Source organism: Pelophylax lessonae, assembly GCF_965119305.1.
Source record: "Pelophylax lessonae genome assembly, chromosome: 2".
NCBI lineage: Eukaryota > Metazoa > Chordata > Amphibia > Anura > Ranidae > Pelophylax > Pelophylax lessonae.
Genome location: NC_138769.1, coordinates 454,510,262 through 454,527,703, shown reverse-complemented (window position 1 = coordinate 454,527,703; position 17,442 = coordinate 454,510,262). Strand labels below are relative to the sequence as shown.

At 41.0% G+C, this 17,442-nt stretch overlaps 1 protein-coding gene across 1 annotated transcript in view; it reads left to right on the top strand.

The window, feature by feature from the left end:
- The window catches only part of VWA3B (von Willebrand factor A domain containing 3B), a gene marked incomplete at its 3' end in the record, with an annotated part of 264,070 nt that overhangs the window by 230,855 nt on the left and 15,773 nt on the right, over positions 1–17,442 (top strand). Inside the window, exons 29-30 of the mRNA XM_082245271.1 lie at positions 7,663–7,749; positions 13,735–13,856. Coding sequence (XP_082101397.1) covers positions 7,663–7,749; positions 13,735–13,856 — 209 coding nt within the window. The remainder of the gene's footprint in view (positions 1–7,662; positions 7,750–13,734; positions 13,857–17,442) is intronic.

Genomic DNA, 17,442 nt, shown 5'->3' with positions numbered 1-17,442 from the left:
GGATGGAGGTGCCTGTTTCACATGTGGAAGAAGAAAAAGTTTATTGTGGACTTTTTGTTTGGAGCACCCAGTTTTTTTAGCACATTATATGATATATTTGTGTATTGAGATTTCTTTAATATTTGTGGTACACATCTAATGCACTGTATTTTGATGCATACAGTCACGGTATTGAGGAATTTTTTTTATGTGAGTTCATATTTTTATTCCATCACCGTTTGTACACTGTAGTCATTTTTTGCACTTTGGCGCTGCATTATTTATTTATTTTTGCCTGTTTCACATGCACCTCATAAAGTCCCTGGCTTTTTGAGGAGGATTAATTAGAGTGTGTCGCCAAACTGAATATTGGATATACTCTGTAATAAAACTTATATATTTAGGTGACCAGGGGGCGAGGGGTGAAGATGGGGGGGGGGGGGCGCCACAGGATTAGCTCGCACAGGGCGCCTGAACACCTAAGGCCGGCCCTGTTCTCAAGATTGCTTGTACAGTCATGTAGAGTTAAATGATGTTAAAACATCAGAGTGCCAGGGGAAAATATAGCCTTTCAATGGAAATTTCTTGCAGCAGTACTTACAGCAGTTTGTTTATAGCTGTTAAAAGAAATAAAGGGGCAAAATCCTATATCTCCGATATATCTTAAAATCGTCTCATTTGGCCATAAAAAATCATTCTAAATGATTAGTGCAGACCTAAATTTAAACATTGTGTTAATTGTCTTTAAAGCAAATGCGTGCTTAGGTGCCCTCATCTGCCTCTCTAACAGAGCCTGTATCTGCTGCTATAGATTGATTCACTTGCTCTTATCACTCTAAGGAGGCTTGGTGGCTTACAGTCAGCTGTTCCACCTGTTGGGCAGTTAAGTGGTCCCCCCTTGGCTGGTTAGCATTGCCAATATGAACTGTATTTCAGGCTCTTGTATATTATTCCGCAATATATGTGTGTGTGTGTGTCTTTCTAAGGTGCTGACCATATCTGAGCAATACGTTGTAAGGGGGGCATGCTCAAATGGTGTTGGCAGTGGTAAACCATTCACAAAATATGGACACACAGGGACAATCCAAGTAGGTTTGTCCTGTACTTTTATTCAGTAAGACACGAAACAGTTTTAATGCTCTTTACTTTAAGTCCATAGCATAAAACAAACAAAAATGTCTGCTTCTTTGAGCCATTAACTAAGCTCAGTTTAGTTCCTTAAAGTGTTACTAATCCCAGGACCTGCATTTACTATATCTAGTCTCCTACAGTACACAGAACATGGAAATGCGATTATTTTAGTAAATATACACTGCTAAATACCTTCCCTCATCAGTAGTATATAGTTGTATATAGTAGTCTTGTGACTTCTATCAGTTCCTAGTAAAGCTTGTAGAAGGAGTTTTCATTCTCCCCTGATCCTCTGTCTGTGCAGTGCTTATTGGCTCTGTGCTGATCACATGCACTCGTCCAAGAAAAAAGAAAAACTCTCTAGCAATACACACCAAACTGAGCATGTGCAGCCTGACTCCTAATGCTCTGTTCTATCACAAGATGGGTTGAAGTCAGTAAAAGAAGAGGAGGATCAGAGAGACAGGATGACACAGCCTTTATACACAGTGCAGAGGATTAACCCCTTAGGTTCCACAGTGAGTATAACAAGCTTGCTTTACTGCATATACACACTGATTGTACGGTTGCAGGTTTAGTAACACTTTAATAACTAGGTGTCCCTACAAAACAGGCAGCAATTGTACATTTTTATTGTTCTGTCAGCATTCAGTCCTTTCACCCAACAGCAGACCCCCACAGCAAAGAGAGCAGGCAAGAGAGTGACCTACATCTGTCAGCTTGCATATATAAAGGCCTGTATACAGCTGAAACTGGAGGCTTTATCCTACCCATAGCACTATCCAGAACATAACTAATTAAGACTCTGAGAAATCAAAGTATGTCTCCTCTACATCAGTCATAAACCTAATTGTGTGTGTATGTTGTAAGGTTGCACCAATACCGTTTTTCTACCGTCGAGTATGAGTACCGATACTTTTGGTCATGTACCAATACCAAGTGCAGCTACCTTTGCAGTGTGATTTGAGCCCATACAAAACTAATAGGCTCAAATCGCACTGCAAAGGTAGCTGCACTTGGTATTGGTACATGACCAATAAGGTATCATAGTGAAGTTAGTTAGTGTTAAAACCCACAATCACTCATCCTAAACCGAACTTTTACATATTGCTGACTCAAAACCTAATACCCAGTGCACACACACCAGGATCAGCATCCCTATTTTCAAATCTAATAAAATTTGAAAATGAAAGCTCATGGCAACATAAGAAATTGGCACCTTTTTGAAGCTGCATTCTAGAAAGAGGTCCAATTATATTTTGGTTTCTCACTGTAACATCCTTTCTTGTTTAGGAATACCCACAATTAGTGGGTTATAAAAATGGTATCTATGCTATTTTTCTGTGTAATTTTTGAAAACTAGGGAGAGGAGGTTTTATATTATTGGAAAGAGGTTCTTTGTTATAAAGGCTTTTATGGGGTAAGATATGTGTGTGTGTGTGTTTGTGCTGTGCTTTTAATATGTACAATAAATGGTTTGAAAAAAAAAAACTAACTGCTCGTTGCCTTTGAGTTTAAAAACATTTTCTATATAATATACTTGTATGTAACAGTAGTAATCAATAAAGCTTTGGTCGTTAGTCTATTTCTACTGAGGGCTCTGGTTGCGGATGTTAAAGTAAGGGATAACTTGAGAAACAGCAATCACGCATATTCACCGTGAAATCATAGTAAAAAAGACTCGAGGGTAGGACAAGAACCTTAAATTTCAAAAGAACCAAAGTTGCTAAACTGAGCTCCATATTGCATGACATTAAATGGGAAGATATTCTGAAAAGAAAAACACTGGGTAAAAGTGGGAGTGCTTCAAGAAAATATTAAAGAACTAGAGGGTACTTTACTGTCAGAGCAGTAAGGATGTGGAACTCCCTTCCACAAGCAGTAAAGTCAATAGTTTAAAAAAAATATTAGAAATAAATATATTAGAAATAAATATATAAATAAATATTAAAACACAGATTGAACTTAATGGGCTGGTGTACTGTATTTATTCAACCTTACTAACTATATAACTATGTAAATAATGGCATTAGCCAGTGCATTCCAATAGACAACAATTATAAAAGAACTAAGGTTAAACCTGGGTGGAATAAATTTGAGCATAAAAAGGTATATTAGAGAAAAAACTGTTTTTAGAAAATATAAGGCCAAGGGCACACTGTCAGCATTCCAACACTACAAAGAATGTAATAAGAAATGTAAGAGCGTGATCAGAGCAGTGAAAATAGACCACAAGAGACACAAAGCTGAGGAGAGTAAAAAGAAACACATTTTTTAAAAAATATATTAATAGTAAAAAGTCAAAGTCAGAGCATATTGTCCCCATAAAGGATTGTCAGAGGAAGTTGGTTACAAGTGACAAAGAGAAAACATTTATGTTAAATATAGTCTTCTCCTCACTTTTTACATGGCAAATGAGGTTCAATGTAGGAAAAAGTAATGCACTTGGGGGCTAAAAATATGAATGCAGTTACATGCTAGTGGGAGAACTTCTGGGGGAATCGAGAATGGAAAAGGACCTGGGGGTCCTAGTAGATGATAGACTCAGCAATAGCATGCAATGCCAAGCTGCAGCAAGTAAGGTCAGTAGACTGTTAGCATGTAATAAAAAGGATATTTACTCAAAAGATAAAACTATAATTCTACCTTTTTACAAAACTCTGGTCTGACTGCATCTTGAGTATGCCATTCATTTTTGGTCACCAGTCCTCAGGAAGGATGTGCTGGAACTGGAGAGAGACCAGAGAAGGGCTACAAAGCTAATAAGGGAGCTGGAGGTCTCAGTTATAAGGAATGGATACACATATTAAGCTTATTTTCCCTGGAGAAGATATTTTTAAGAGGAGACATGATCGGAATATACAAATCTCTGAATAGTAATTCTAGCATAGGGAGAAAAATTATTCAGTCTCAGGTCTCCTAAGAAGACATGTGGCCACTCAATGAAGATGGACGGGAAACAATTTAACCTTAAACTGTGTAGGGATTTTTTTTTTTTTTTTACTGTTAAAGAGATTAGTGATTTGGAACTCCTTTCCACAATTGGTGGTGTCAGCAGGTAGTGTCAATGATTAAAAAACTTTAAGGGCATTCTAATAAACACAATATGCAGGGGATGTGGTAAAGATATACAGTAAATTCTTACACACACTGGTTAAACTGGATGGACTGGTGTCTTTATTCAACTTTACCAACTGTGTAAGTTCTTGAAATTGGTTTAGAGGCCTTTTTTTTCCTTTTTCTCCATTTTTTGTATTCTCAGTTTTAGTTAGCCAGTTGCAGCCTGGGATTATTCTTACATGCTTTTTATACTATTGTTAACTGCTCTGTGAAAAAGCTCAAGCTGAATTTTACACACCTGATTAATAAGTTACAGCAGCGATTCATAATCCCCCACCAAATCCCTGTCTACCTGTTCACAAGCTGAAATTAGAAGCTGATTGGCTACCATGCACAGCTGCACCAATTTCTGAGTGCTCCCATTTTAAAGAGGTTGTAAACCCACTTCACAAACTTTTACCTATAGGTAAGCCTATATTAAGGCTTACCTATAGGTGCTATAAATATCTCCTAAACATGCACCGTTTAGGAGATATTTACAGTGCATACTGCCGATGATGTCATCAGCGCATGCGCTCTGAAGGAATGGCTACCCGTGCCGTTCCTTCAGAGTCCTATGCCGTGAACGTAATCGCTCCTCCGGCCAATCGGATGGCCGGAGGACGCGAACCCGGAAGCAGGATGGCCAGACATGTCGGCCATCCTGTCGCTGAGGGGGCGGCACGGCAGGGGCTTCGTTTTAAGGTAAGTACTTCATAATGAGCTAGTATGCGATGCATACTAGCTCATTATGCCTTTCTTTTACAGGGTTTTTTTTTTCTCGTTTTTTCTGAGTGACTTTACTTCCTCTTTAATAAATCTTCCCCTCCAGAGAGTCTGAAATTAAAAAGTTCTCATAATTCTCATAATTCTTGGTGTCATGGGGCTCTTTGTATTAAGTGTTTATTTGTAAAACAAAGGTTTTATATAACTAGTAAAATGAGCACACACTATATATAATAAATGAATGTAAAAACTTTTAAACATATTTAAAAACAGACATAGGGTCCTTTCACACGGGCTTTCTGCCCAACGGACTCCAGTTTTCTCAGCGGGGGATCGATCAACCGATCCCCACTGAGCAGGTGGATGACAGGTCTGTCTCAGCTCACTGTCCTAAAATGGACCTGTCAGATCCCCGCTCTCCTCTATGGGGAGATCGGATGAAAACAGACCACCTGTCCATTTTCATCCGATCCGATCCTCCAGACGGATGGAAAATAGGGTGACCATCCATCTGGATTTTTAGGACAGGATCAGATCAGATATCAGCGGGTGTCAGCGGACATGCTGACATCTGCTGCCTCTTAGGGGTGCATGGAGTATATGATCAGGTCCGCCTGAAAAACTGACAGGCCGACCTGATTGGAAAGCCCGTGTTTAAGGGGCCATAAATGATGAGTTTCACTTAATTTCATTTTTTCTGTTTATGGATCTTTTAGGTATATTGCTGTTATTATACTGTTTAACTAATCAGTATATGTTATTGATAGTTAAGGACTGAAAAATGTACTGTCCCCAGAAACCCAAACAGATTAGAAACTGATGAATACATATATATTCTTTTAAGGGTTTTTGTTGCGATATGCAAGTATTATACAGCAAACATTATACAGTTGGCATATATTTATATATAGAAAAGTAAGAAATGGCACCTCCCAAATGTATAAATTGTGATTTAAATATAATAAGTGTGTACGGCTGCAATCAATTTTGAAAAAAAAAAAATTTCAAAAACCATATGAGAAAAAGAGAGTTTTGAGGCGCTGTACCAGAAAGTGCTGAATAAATTAATCCCGCCCCCCACTCGGCAGCGGGGAAGCCAATGCACGGGTCAGGCGGCTCCGATTGCCGCCTGACACCTGTGATCGCTCTCCCTGAGAGAGAAGGACGGTCGGCTGTTGTAAACACAGCAGGCTGTTCTTCTCCCTGAAAATTCTATATAGGATCACATGTCTCTATGGTCATTTCACAAGCCACGCCCCCCAAAGCTAGAATCACTCCCCTAGGCTCACATTTAACCCATTGATCACCCATAGGGTTAACCCATTCCCTACAAGTGTCATTATTACAGTAACAGTGTATATTTTTATCACTGATTACTGTAGTAATGTCACTTGTACCCCCAAAAATGTCCAAAATGTCAGTTAGGGGTCCAATCTGTCTGCCACAATGTCGCAGTCCAGCAAAAAATTGCAGATCGCCGCCATTACTAGTAAAAAAAAACAATAAAAATTACATAAATCTTTCCCGTAGTTAGTAGACACGATAACTTTTGCGCAAACCAATCAAAATACACTTACTGCAATTTTTTTACCAAAAATATGTAGCAGAAAACATATAGACCTAAAATGTTAAACATTTTTGATTTTAAAATTTTTTTTTGAGAATGTCATATAGCAGAATGTGAAAAATATATATATTTTTTTTCAAAATTGTCGCTCTTTTTTTGTTTATAGCGCAAAAAAATAAAAATCATACAGGTGATCACCAAAAGAAAGCTCTATTTGTGGGAAAAAAAGGACATCAATTTTATTTGGGTACAGCGTCGCACGACCGCGCAATTGTCTGTTAAAATAACGCAATGCCGAATCGCAAAATAGGGCCTGGTCATTAGGGGGCAAATCCTTCCGGTCTTAAAGTGGTTAAATAAAATAAATATATTGATTCGATAGACACATATAAATGTAAAAAGAAACCATCAATTCATGAAGTGCACAAATGCATACAAAGTGCAAATGGAAGTGCTAAGTGCTGTAGCAAATATGAACTTGAATATTTAAAAATCAATAAATTAATAAAAAAGATATAGCAGAAAGTCCATCAATTCATTTAGTGCATAAATATATCCAATATTAAGGAAATTTCACCACACTAGTATATAGTGTATACTAGGATATATTTATGCACTAAATGAATTGATGGACTTTCTGCTATATCTTTTTTATTCATTTATTGATTTTTAAATATTCAAGTTCATATTTGCTACAGCACTTAGGCCTTCCATATGCACTTTGTATGCATTTGTGCACTTTATGAATTGATGGTTTCTTTTTATATTTATATGTGTCTATCGAATCAATTTATTTATCTTATTGAGGGATTCATTTATTCAGCACTCAGCACTTTTAGATACAGCGCCTCAAAACTCGCTTTTTCTCATATGGCATATATTTATAATGTATATTACATACCAGGGTCATATTTCAACAACCAACATCAGACAGTGCATATCACATAATATACCTTGTGCAGGTTCCCAAATGAAAAGATTTACAGGAAACCAAATCATTTGTAGAATTTCCAAGCTGATATAGTCACATATAGCTTTTTAAATATGCAGAGAAAAGAAACTATATAGAACAGTTCTGCAACCATAAAATAAACTGATGTATATTTAGTTGTTTTATTTGTAATACCTCTTAACTCTTATACTCATATCAATTTCCCCAGTGAACCCAGATGTCAATGCTATGCAGCCAGTTGTTCCTGGACAAAAGGTGCTGTCTGTCTGCTCTCATAACGGATGGTATGAAGAAGGTAGGAACATAAACCTTTGTCTGGAATATAGTTTAAAATGAATGTTTTTCAATGCATGTTTATCATCTTAGCTTAGATTGAATGTAAAGGTTGTATTTTAAAGGTATTATGTACATTTCCCACACTAAACTATGTAAAATTGTGTAAGAACCTGATTCATTTATCCTGGTTGAAAGCATCCGGTTTCAAAAGTATTAGATACACAGATTTCTCTATTGTTCATTGACGGACTCAATCTCTGTTCTTCCTAACAGTAGGGTTATACTAACCTCTACAGGAGTAAAGGCATTGAATTGCTTCGTGCGAGTTTAAAAATTCAAGATGGAATCCGTTTGCACGGTGGTAGCTTCCCTACACCAGGGGGATTTCTTGGCTTCCATAGACATCAAAGATGCCTACCTTCACATCCCGATATGTGCAGGACATCAACGGTTTCTCTGTTTTTCCGTGGGAGAGGATCATTATCAGTTTGTGGCATTACCCCTTTGGTCTCGCCTCTGCTCCTCGGGTCTTCACAAAGGTGTTGGCTCCAGTCTTGGCTTTGTTATGCCAGCGGGGGATATCGGTCCTGGGTTACCTGGACGATCTGCTTCTCCGTGCAGAGTCTCCCACAGTGCTGGTGACAAACTTAGAGATCACCATGAGAACTCTGGAGGAGTTTGGGTGGATTCTGAACCTTCAGAAGTCATCCCTGGTTCTTTCCATGAGACTGGACTATCTGGGCCTGACTTTGCATTCATCCTCAGCCAGGGTGTTTCTTCCTCTGGACAAACTTCAAAAGCTCCAGACTGCGATTCAGCTATTGCTATCCAGCAAATGGTCGCCCCTTCGGACTTGTATGAGAGTTCTGGGACTAATGGTGTCGTCCTTCGAGGAAGTCCCTTTCGCTCAATTCCACACGAGAATCCTCTAGAAGGAAATTCTTCTCAAATGGAACAAAGATCCAAATTCCCTGGACAACCAGATCCAGCTGAGCCAGGTGACCAGGGGGTCCCTGATATGGTGGCTTCGCTCCCCAACGCTCAAACAAGGAAAATGTTTCCTCCCCCTATATTGGACTGTGATCACCACAGATGCCAGTCTGTCCGGGTGAGGTGTTCTCGGCAAGCTTTCTGCTCAAGGGGTCTTGTCCCTGGAAGAATCCAGGTTACCGATCAATGTTCTAGAGATGAGAACGATCAGGCTTTGCCTAGTCCACTGGACGGAGTACCTTCAGGGCTGTCTAGTGCGCATTTAATTGGACAATGCCATGGCCGTGGCTTATGTCAATCACCAAGGGGGCACCAGAAGTGTCCTTTTGGCCTTGGAGGTGGCAGGCATCTCTCCGCTGTTCACATTCCAGGATTGGAAAATTGGCAGGCGGATTACCTCAGTCGACAGACTTTGGATCAAGACGAAAGCAGCTGTGCTTTCGTCGGAGCACTCCAGAAGTAGATCTGTTGGCATCGTGGATCAACAGGAAAGTGCAGAGTTTTGTGGCCCACTCTCGGGACCCTCTGGCAGATGCAACAGACGCACTGGTGGCTCAGTGGGGTTAGTAACAGCTGATGTATGCCTTTCCCCCTCTCGAGTACTGCCAAAACTTCTCCGCAGGATCGAGGCGGAAGGGATTCGGGTCATCCTTGTGGCTCCGGATTGGCCTCACTGAGCTTGGTACGCCGACCTGGTCAGGCTAGTCACAGACGTTCCCTGGAGACTTCCTCTCAGGGAGGATCTACTGTCTCAAGGGTCAATCTTCCATCCTGTTTTACAGTCTCTGGCTTTGATAGCTTGGCTGTTGAAAATCAGGTCCTGAAAGACAGGGGATTGTCTGCTTCAGTGATTCCCACTTTGCTTAAAGTGGGAAAAGCAACTTCTAGAAAGATCTATCATCGTACGTGGAAGTCGTATATTGCATGGTGTGAGTCTCTTGGGGTTCCCCATTCACTCTTACTCGGTGGCTTGGATCTTGGCTTTCCTTCAACAGGGAGTTGATCAAAAATTGGCCTTGAGTACTATCAAGGGTCTGGTTTCGGCCTTGGCAATTTTCTTCCAAAGGCCATTAGCCACCCATTCCCTAGTGCGTAACTTTATCCAGGGGGGTGCGACACTTGGCACCGCCGGTGCGACCTCCGTTGCCACTTTAGGATCTTACTTTGGTGCTGTCAGTTTTCCAGAAACCTCCCTTTGAAAATATTCAGGAGATTTCCCTGCTTACCTTATCCCAGAAGGTGGCCTTCTTGGCGGCTATTACTTCTGGGCGCACGGTGTTGGAACCTAGCGGCCTTGTCCTGTCGTTCTCCCTATCTGGTGGTTTACAGGGATAAAGTGATGCTTCGTCCAGATCCGTCCTTCCTTCCGAAGGTGGTTTCCAGTTTCCACTTAAATTAGGACATTGTGTTGCCCTCCTTGTGTCCTAAGCCTTAACATCCCAAGGAATTTGCACTACATACTTTGGATGTGGTTCGGGCAATCAGGGTGTACTTGGCGACCACTGAATCTTTTCAGAAGTCGGATTCGCTCTTTGTACTCACAGATGGACTAAAGAAGGGGCTACCTGCATCTGCTGTGACTATTTCCAGATGGATCAGACAGACGGTTGTGCAGGCTTATTCATTTAAGGGTCAGGTTCCACCTTTCCCTGTTAAGGCTCATTCTACTCAGGTGCTTAGTGCTTCCTGGGCTTTTTGCCATCAGGCATCTGTGGTTTAGGTTTGCAAGGTGGCTACCTGGTTGTCTGTTCATACCTTTACAAAGTTTTATAAGGTGGATGTACTGGCATCTGCAGATGCCTCCTATATCCGCAAAGTTTTGCAGGCTGCTGTTTAAGGGTGTTTTCAGTCTCCCTTGAGGGTGGTTAATGTTTTTGTCAGGTGGGTCTCATCTTGTTGTTCTCATGAGCTCTATGTTGCCTGGTTGGCTGTGGTTCCGCCTTGGGGAATTATTTTCTGCTGTTCCCACCCGTCATGTTTTAAAAAAATGCTTTGGGACGTCCCTACTGTTATGAAGAACAGAGACTGTGCCCGTCAGTGAACAATAAAGATAAATTGGATTTTTGTCTTACCGTAAAATCCTTTTCTCTGAAGTTCATTGATGGACGCAGTACCCGCCCCTCTATTTTGAGTTGTGTTGGTATTGTTTTCTCTGACACTGCTTTGATACAAAACTGACATTCTATAGCAGAGAGAGAGGGTATACCCCTTGGGACTGCCCATAGGCGTAGCCAGAACTTTTTTTCTGCCTAGTGTCCTACTCCTCTAGGGGGCAGTATAACCCTACTGTTGTGAAGAACAGAGACTGTGTCCGTCAATGAACTTCAGAGAAAAGTATTGTAGGGTAAGACAAAAATCCAATTTTTTGTTGGATACCTTTGGGTGCATCTTTTGGCCTGTTGTACTTTTTGGGTAATACCATATTTTTCTTTAGGTGTCTACAAGACCCATAAACATTCTGCTTTAATGTCAATGGGTAGCTTTAGAAAACTAAAATATTTTTTTTTATTGTACGGTACAGGACATAGGCAAAGTTGCAGATGATTTGGTTATATGTTTCTACCTCTAGGTGATTGGTCACTGGAAACAGAACTGTCAGGCCCCCTACATAACCCCTCCCACTCACGCTAATTCTCAGTTTTTTGCTAGTGTTCTTAAGTTTTGCTAGAAAAAAATTTGCATTTATAATTTTTTCCTGCAAGAGTCAGGAAAGCACTGCACCCACAATCAGTAGATCAGGGGTGCAATATGGGCTCCTGCAGACATTTCCTCCAGCTTTCAGCCTGTACCTCTGTAGGACATATCAGTGGACATCAGCGCCCCTGCAGTCCATTAAAACTACAAGTCCGTCTACAGCGGTGGAAGATGGTACTTGTAGTTTATTCATGTACAGGAATCTTTGAATGAATGGCTTGGCTATGTGAGGGGAGCTCCAAACAGCCGCACTGTACTATTTTTAAAAAGTGACAGTGGGTGCAGGACCCTTGCCTGCTGTCACACGTGGGTTAGGGAAGAGAGGGTGACAGAATATGGAACATGTTATATATGTTCCACCATAAAATACGGGTGAAACATGTAACATTTTTCAAACGTGAACTTATCCTTTAATGGTGCAACCTGGCTACAAACCAGCACAGCTGCTCAGAGCACTGGAACCTGCATTAGGCACTCCTCCTTGGCACATTGTGCAGTGCATTGAATTAGCTGCAGGATACTATACTGGTCCAGGGCAGTTGCATTCCCTGAAGATCCCTTTCTGGGGTATTCAAAGCAAATGAATGGGGGTGCCCCATTCCCTCCCCTAAATATTACAGCCGTATTATTCTTCCGGTTGGTGAGGAAGGACCTGTTCCTTTAAATCTACTTCTTTGTGTTTCAAGCAATGCCTATCTTGCTTTTCGTTTTTTTTTTTTTTTTTTACTCCATTTTTTATGTTGGAGCTAGTCTTTGTTACTTAACAAAATTCAAAATGAGAGAAGGAGGGAAGCCTCTGCGGTGCCATTTTTTGTTGTAGCCTGTCAGACATTATAACTGTTTTTCTCCTGTTACGCAGCTCTGTGCCTATGGCTGTGCCTGCTTGTGGGTCAGGCTTACTCACAGCTTCAACTCAGTGCTGCCCCTCTCTGTAACGGGACTAGATCATATGCGATTTTCAGACTGAGACAGCTATATTTTCTGCTCTCTGGACTGCCATTTTACACAAGTGGCACAACTCTTGGGGAAATGGTGCCTCTGAGCACACATTTTGTTAACGATTTGGTGGATCTTTCTTTTTCACAGTGAAAATATTTGTCACTTTGTTGGATTTTTTGGGGAAGCTCACCATCTTGTGGGAAATGCTGGGCCAAAGGGGTCTTAAGAGGCACACTACAGTTTCTCCTTCTTGTTCTATCTTCACTCCTGCCCTACTACAGGGAATGGAGGAGGATGTGTTAAAATGTAAATTCTGAGGGCAGATAAACTTTCATACTAGAAAATACTTTGTGGGATCCTGGCTTTTCTCCAGTCATGTTTAGATCAGTATCTGGCCCTGAGTACCCTCAAGACTCTCACTCCTTGGTGAAGGTTTTTGTACAAGCTTATATAGCTCCCCCCGAGATGGGACCGAAGATTTAATTTCTTCTTAAGGTGGTCTACTCCTTTTTACCTTAACCAGGACATCATCCTGCCTTCCCCCGTCAACTCCTAAGCATCCCAGGGAGATCTTTCATCATTACTTGAATGGGGTTATTGCTGTACATGTTAATCTATCAGCTATGATCTCATATAAACTTATAGATTCTCTCTTTGTCCTTCCAGAAGGCTCTCACAGAGGTCATCCTGCTCCTCATTCCACCATAGAATGGTGGATTTGTCAGGTCTATTACTTACATCCTGTTCCACCCTTTCTTGTTGTAAGGTGAACAATAGAGTCTCTGCCTATGCTTCATACATAAGGAGCTACAAGCAACTGTCTGTCACTGCTTTTGGATGTCTGAAGTTATCTAAGACTATGCACTATGTACTGTACGATCAGGAATAAAAGATTTCTAACTAACTGTAAATCTGTTTCTTGGAGTACAGTAATAGACACGGGACACTGCCCTCTGCCTCTGTTACTGTTTTATTGATTGCAAAAAAAGCTGAGGCCCTGTTCACACCTGAACATTTTGGAAATAAAACAGAATGGTTGCGATTCTGCCCGCAATCTCTAAACGCACTACAATCGCAAACTGTAGGTTCGGGTGCCATTATGTTCAATGCCACCTAAAATGCAGTGCAGTTTTGCCACAATTGTTGGCAAATCACATTGTGTGAAAAGAGGCCCAGGTGTCAACGGGGCCTGAGGATTGTTGTTGGTGAGAGGGGTTATATGGGGTCCTGACAGTTCTGTTTGCCAGTTTCCAATCACCTGGAGGTAGCAGCATATAATCCAGTCATCTATGACTATTCCTGTGTCCTGTATTGTATTTTAGGAAAATATTTTATAGACAAACCAAAAATTCTTTTGTTTTTTGCCCATGGTTTATTTCAGGATTTGTTATCCATGACTGTGGAGATCTCACCTATTTTGTCCAGAGAACCTCTGGAGAGGTGGCAAGGATACAGAGGGAAGAAATACTGAGTGATTCTGATGACTACACAAAGGAGATAAAGGTAAACATCAAAATAACACTCAAAGTGGAATTAAACTGAAAGAAATACTCACCTCCTCTTTCCATCAATGCAGAATTTAAGTCCTTCACTGGTCACTGTCATCTTCTGTACAAAATACAATTTAAGGGGCCATAGACAACCCCTTGGAACGGCTGCAAGAAAGGGATGCTCAAACCAACTCAGTGAAAAAGTGAAAAACTTTATTAAGGATCAAAATTGAGACATGATCTAAAATAGCCCCATTATGGGGAGTACATTACAAATGTCAACAGGCTCAAAGATAGCAACAGAAGACATATATGACACATAAAAACAACGACACACTCACACAAGGCCGGCCTCACACATACTCCGGAAGATCAAACCAATGGGAACCTTGGCAAGCCGCATGCACTCCTTACGGAGTTTGTTGATGCGGTGAGCTCAGGGATCCATAGGTTAATCATGCCACAATATAAACTTGATCAAGATGTAATAATAAACTGAAAATGTACCACCAGATAGCAAGGGATCATGACCTTCTTACATATTACCATTTTAGCAACTCAGCACTATACGGCTATCATTATATAATCAAGAAGTTCAGTCATGGACTATACAATTCACTATTAAATTTCAGCAGTGTACTTAATAGCAGACTAAACTCTCACATCAAAATTGCGGATGCTGATAAATTTAGAATTTTCCCATGAGGGAGGCGGTGTCTAAAGGAATATCTGCAGACCAAGTAAACTGAATTGAAGTACATAGAGCCAATCCCGTTATGATCGGGGGCAAATTTGTTATTTAGGAGGTGTTATACAGTTCCTCTTGTAAATGGGGCAACATTGTCGAGCCAACAGACGTTCCTCTGGAGCAGAAAGTCACTTATATTTTCAGAAATTGCAAGGTGCGGGAGCAGGGGAGAGACGCAGTACAAAGGATTTTCTGCGCGGGCTCACACCATTACTAGGCTGTATCTCATGGAAATGAATTTAACCATGGGCCAAATACTGGCCTTCCGTTAATTAGCAGGTATCACCTGAGTGTCCATAGACAGCTTGGTGGTCATGGCCTTTTCTCTATCCCCCTATCAATGTATGATTTTATGCTCACCGTTCATTTAAGGCGTTTAAATCAGGTAGCCTTCTGCTCGTTTTTTCTGGGTAGCGTCTTGGTAAGGGCCCGGCATCTAGCTGCGGCTCCAGCCAACCTCGTGGGGACGGCGTGTTCCAGGTTTGAGACTGAACTTCCGCGCCGTGAGTATGAGTTGGAGCGCATTGGTGGCTCTTCCGGGTTGTGCGGGGCCAGCGTGTGACGTCAACGCGTTTCGCGTGCGTGACGCACGCTTCGTCAGGACGTCATCTTCTCCCTGGTTTTTCCATGGGTGCCAGGTTTTTGGCCTCTTGATTGGCCACCTGATCGAAATACCTCTTTGAAAGTGCCTTTAGTTACACTTTTATACAAACATGTAATGGTAAATTAAGTGACAATTTAAGCAGTAACCTAATATAATTGACTGGATTTATGCAGTCTTTAATGAAAAGATGAACGAAGTACAAATCTATAGATTGTGAGCACAAGTGCTGTGAGTGTTCAGCACATTTCTTGCTGAGATACTTTTGTTCTCGGAAAGGCCATACTCCTTTTAAGATTACTTGTGTCATAATTGCTTAGTCTTGTGAATGTCCTTGAAAAAGGATTTAAGCTTTTTGCAGCATATATACAAATAGAGTCACAGTATTGCCTGCAAGTGTGGCATAGTTTTTGTAGAGAGAGAGAAAAGTAATTGTCTACATATCTCTGTTCTCTCTCTCACTCTCTCTTTCTCTCTTTATATATATTTTCATCTTTCTTTGTACAGAGAATATACCAGATCTCAGGAAATTCTGTGATTACCTATTTGTGCTGTCAAGGTTAATATGTGTTGTGTTGGCATGTGTGTTGTATTTATTTTTCAAAGACATTCAAAAACATGAAAAGCAATTAAAATGTACGATAAAAACTAGGACTTTGTGAGAGAAGCTACAAATCTAAAAAAAAAAAAACAACATATTTTATATATACTGTATGTGCTGAAAAAAATCTAAACAAAATATAGCTATACAAAGAGGACTTCCTGTTAGCACAGAAGTTTAACTTCCTGTGGAAAGGATTCCCTTTCTACAGTAAAGGTTTATTGTAGTAAGCAAAATAGTGAACATGTTGTACATCATATTTTGATTTTTAACATGAAAACAAAAGTTGAATATATATGCAATAAACGATTCTATATTTGCTATACATCATATGTAAGGTGATATATACTGAATAACACTCCTATAGCAAATGCAGCAAAGACAGGTAGGGAAGATGACTTCCTGACTCCAGAACTCCTGCATGGTCTCATAATCATGTTTCCCAGGGCACAAAGTGCCTGTAGCACTTTGTCCTGTGTTTCTACATGGTGTTGATGCTGAGCTGCATGGTCAGACAGCGGGCCTCCATACCCGCACTGCTGTTCAACCACGCTGCTCACAGGGATACAAATCTGTAATGAGCGCTGATTGATAGCGCTCATTACCTATACACTGGCAGCGGGTAAGGGGAGGGGGTAAGCATGGAATGCATAAGCATTTACTTAGGCTCTTCATGTATTCTGTGTTGACCCCTCCAACTACTGTCCTGAATGATGCCACTCATGCACCGCAAGGGGAGGGATCAACATGAAATACATGAATGAGAATAGTAAATGCAGCTCACAGCGATCAGTCAGCACTGGCGGTAGATTAATCACACAGCCCCTCCAGTGCTGACTGATCCTTTGCTGTCATGAGTGCAGGGGAACTCTTATTACTGCAAGCCTGGATCCTAGAGAACTTGCTGAAAATCAGATGCAAGCTTTACCTCAGAGTACCGGCTTCCACTGTATCCCTTTATCTTCTCACCACCTGCTGCAAACTGAGCTGTCACCACTGCTAGTGACCAGATTAGGAAAATCCCATTGCCCTGTAGTTGTGCATGTTACGGTTTCATTGATCTGTACTACTGACCTCAGTATAGCTTTGTTTTACACTAAAGCTAAAAGCAAACCAGAAGTATACATTTTCCCTTTCTCTTAGCAGACCCTTGTCATTGCACCTGCGCCAGACATGTACGAGCATGGGGACAGTGTTCAGAGTGCTGGCTGCACCTACCTCATAGGAACACCCATATATTGGGCTTCAGCCTGGGGTGTAGCTATAGTCAGCACAAACAGATATTTCAACCACAGCATATATCTGAATGGTACAAAGGGCTACAGGCACTTGGTTCCCTGGGGCATCAAACACATATTTTAAGTTCTGGTGAAACTTCTTCTTTAATGAGAAGAATAAATGAGAAAGTAGCAGAGTCCACAGACAATCTGCATGGAACTTGTTAGAAAGCTAGGAGGGGAAAGGCAAAATGTTCGGAGAGTCTACATAGTGCATGTCAGGAAGTAAGGTGTAGGGAAACAGAGTCTACAGGCTACTACACAGTGTATCTGGAAGTGGAATTGGTGCAGGCAAGTGAGCTGTATTGGATTTCCACCAGACATATCGTTTGGTGTTCAGGTCAAATAATTAAATTTTAGTCTCATCTGACC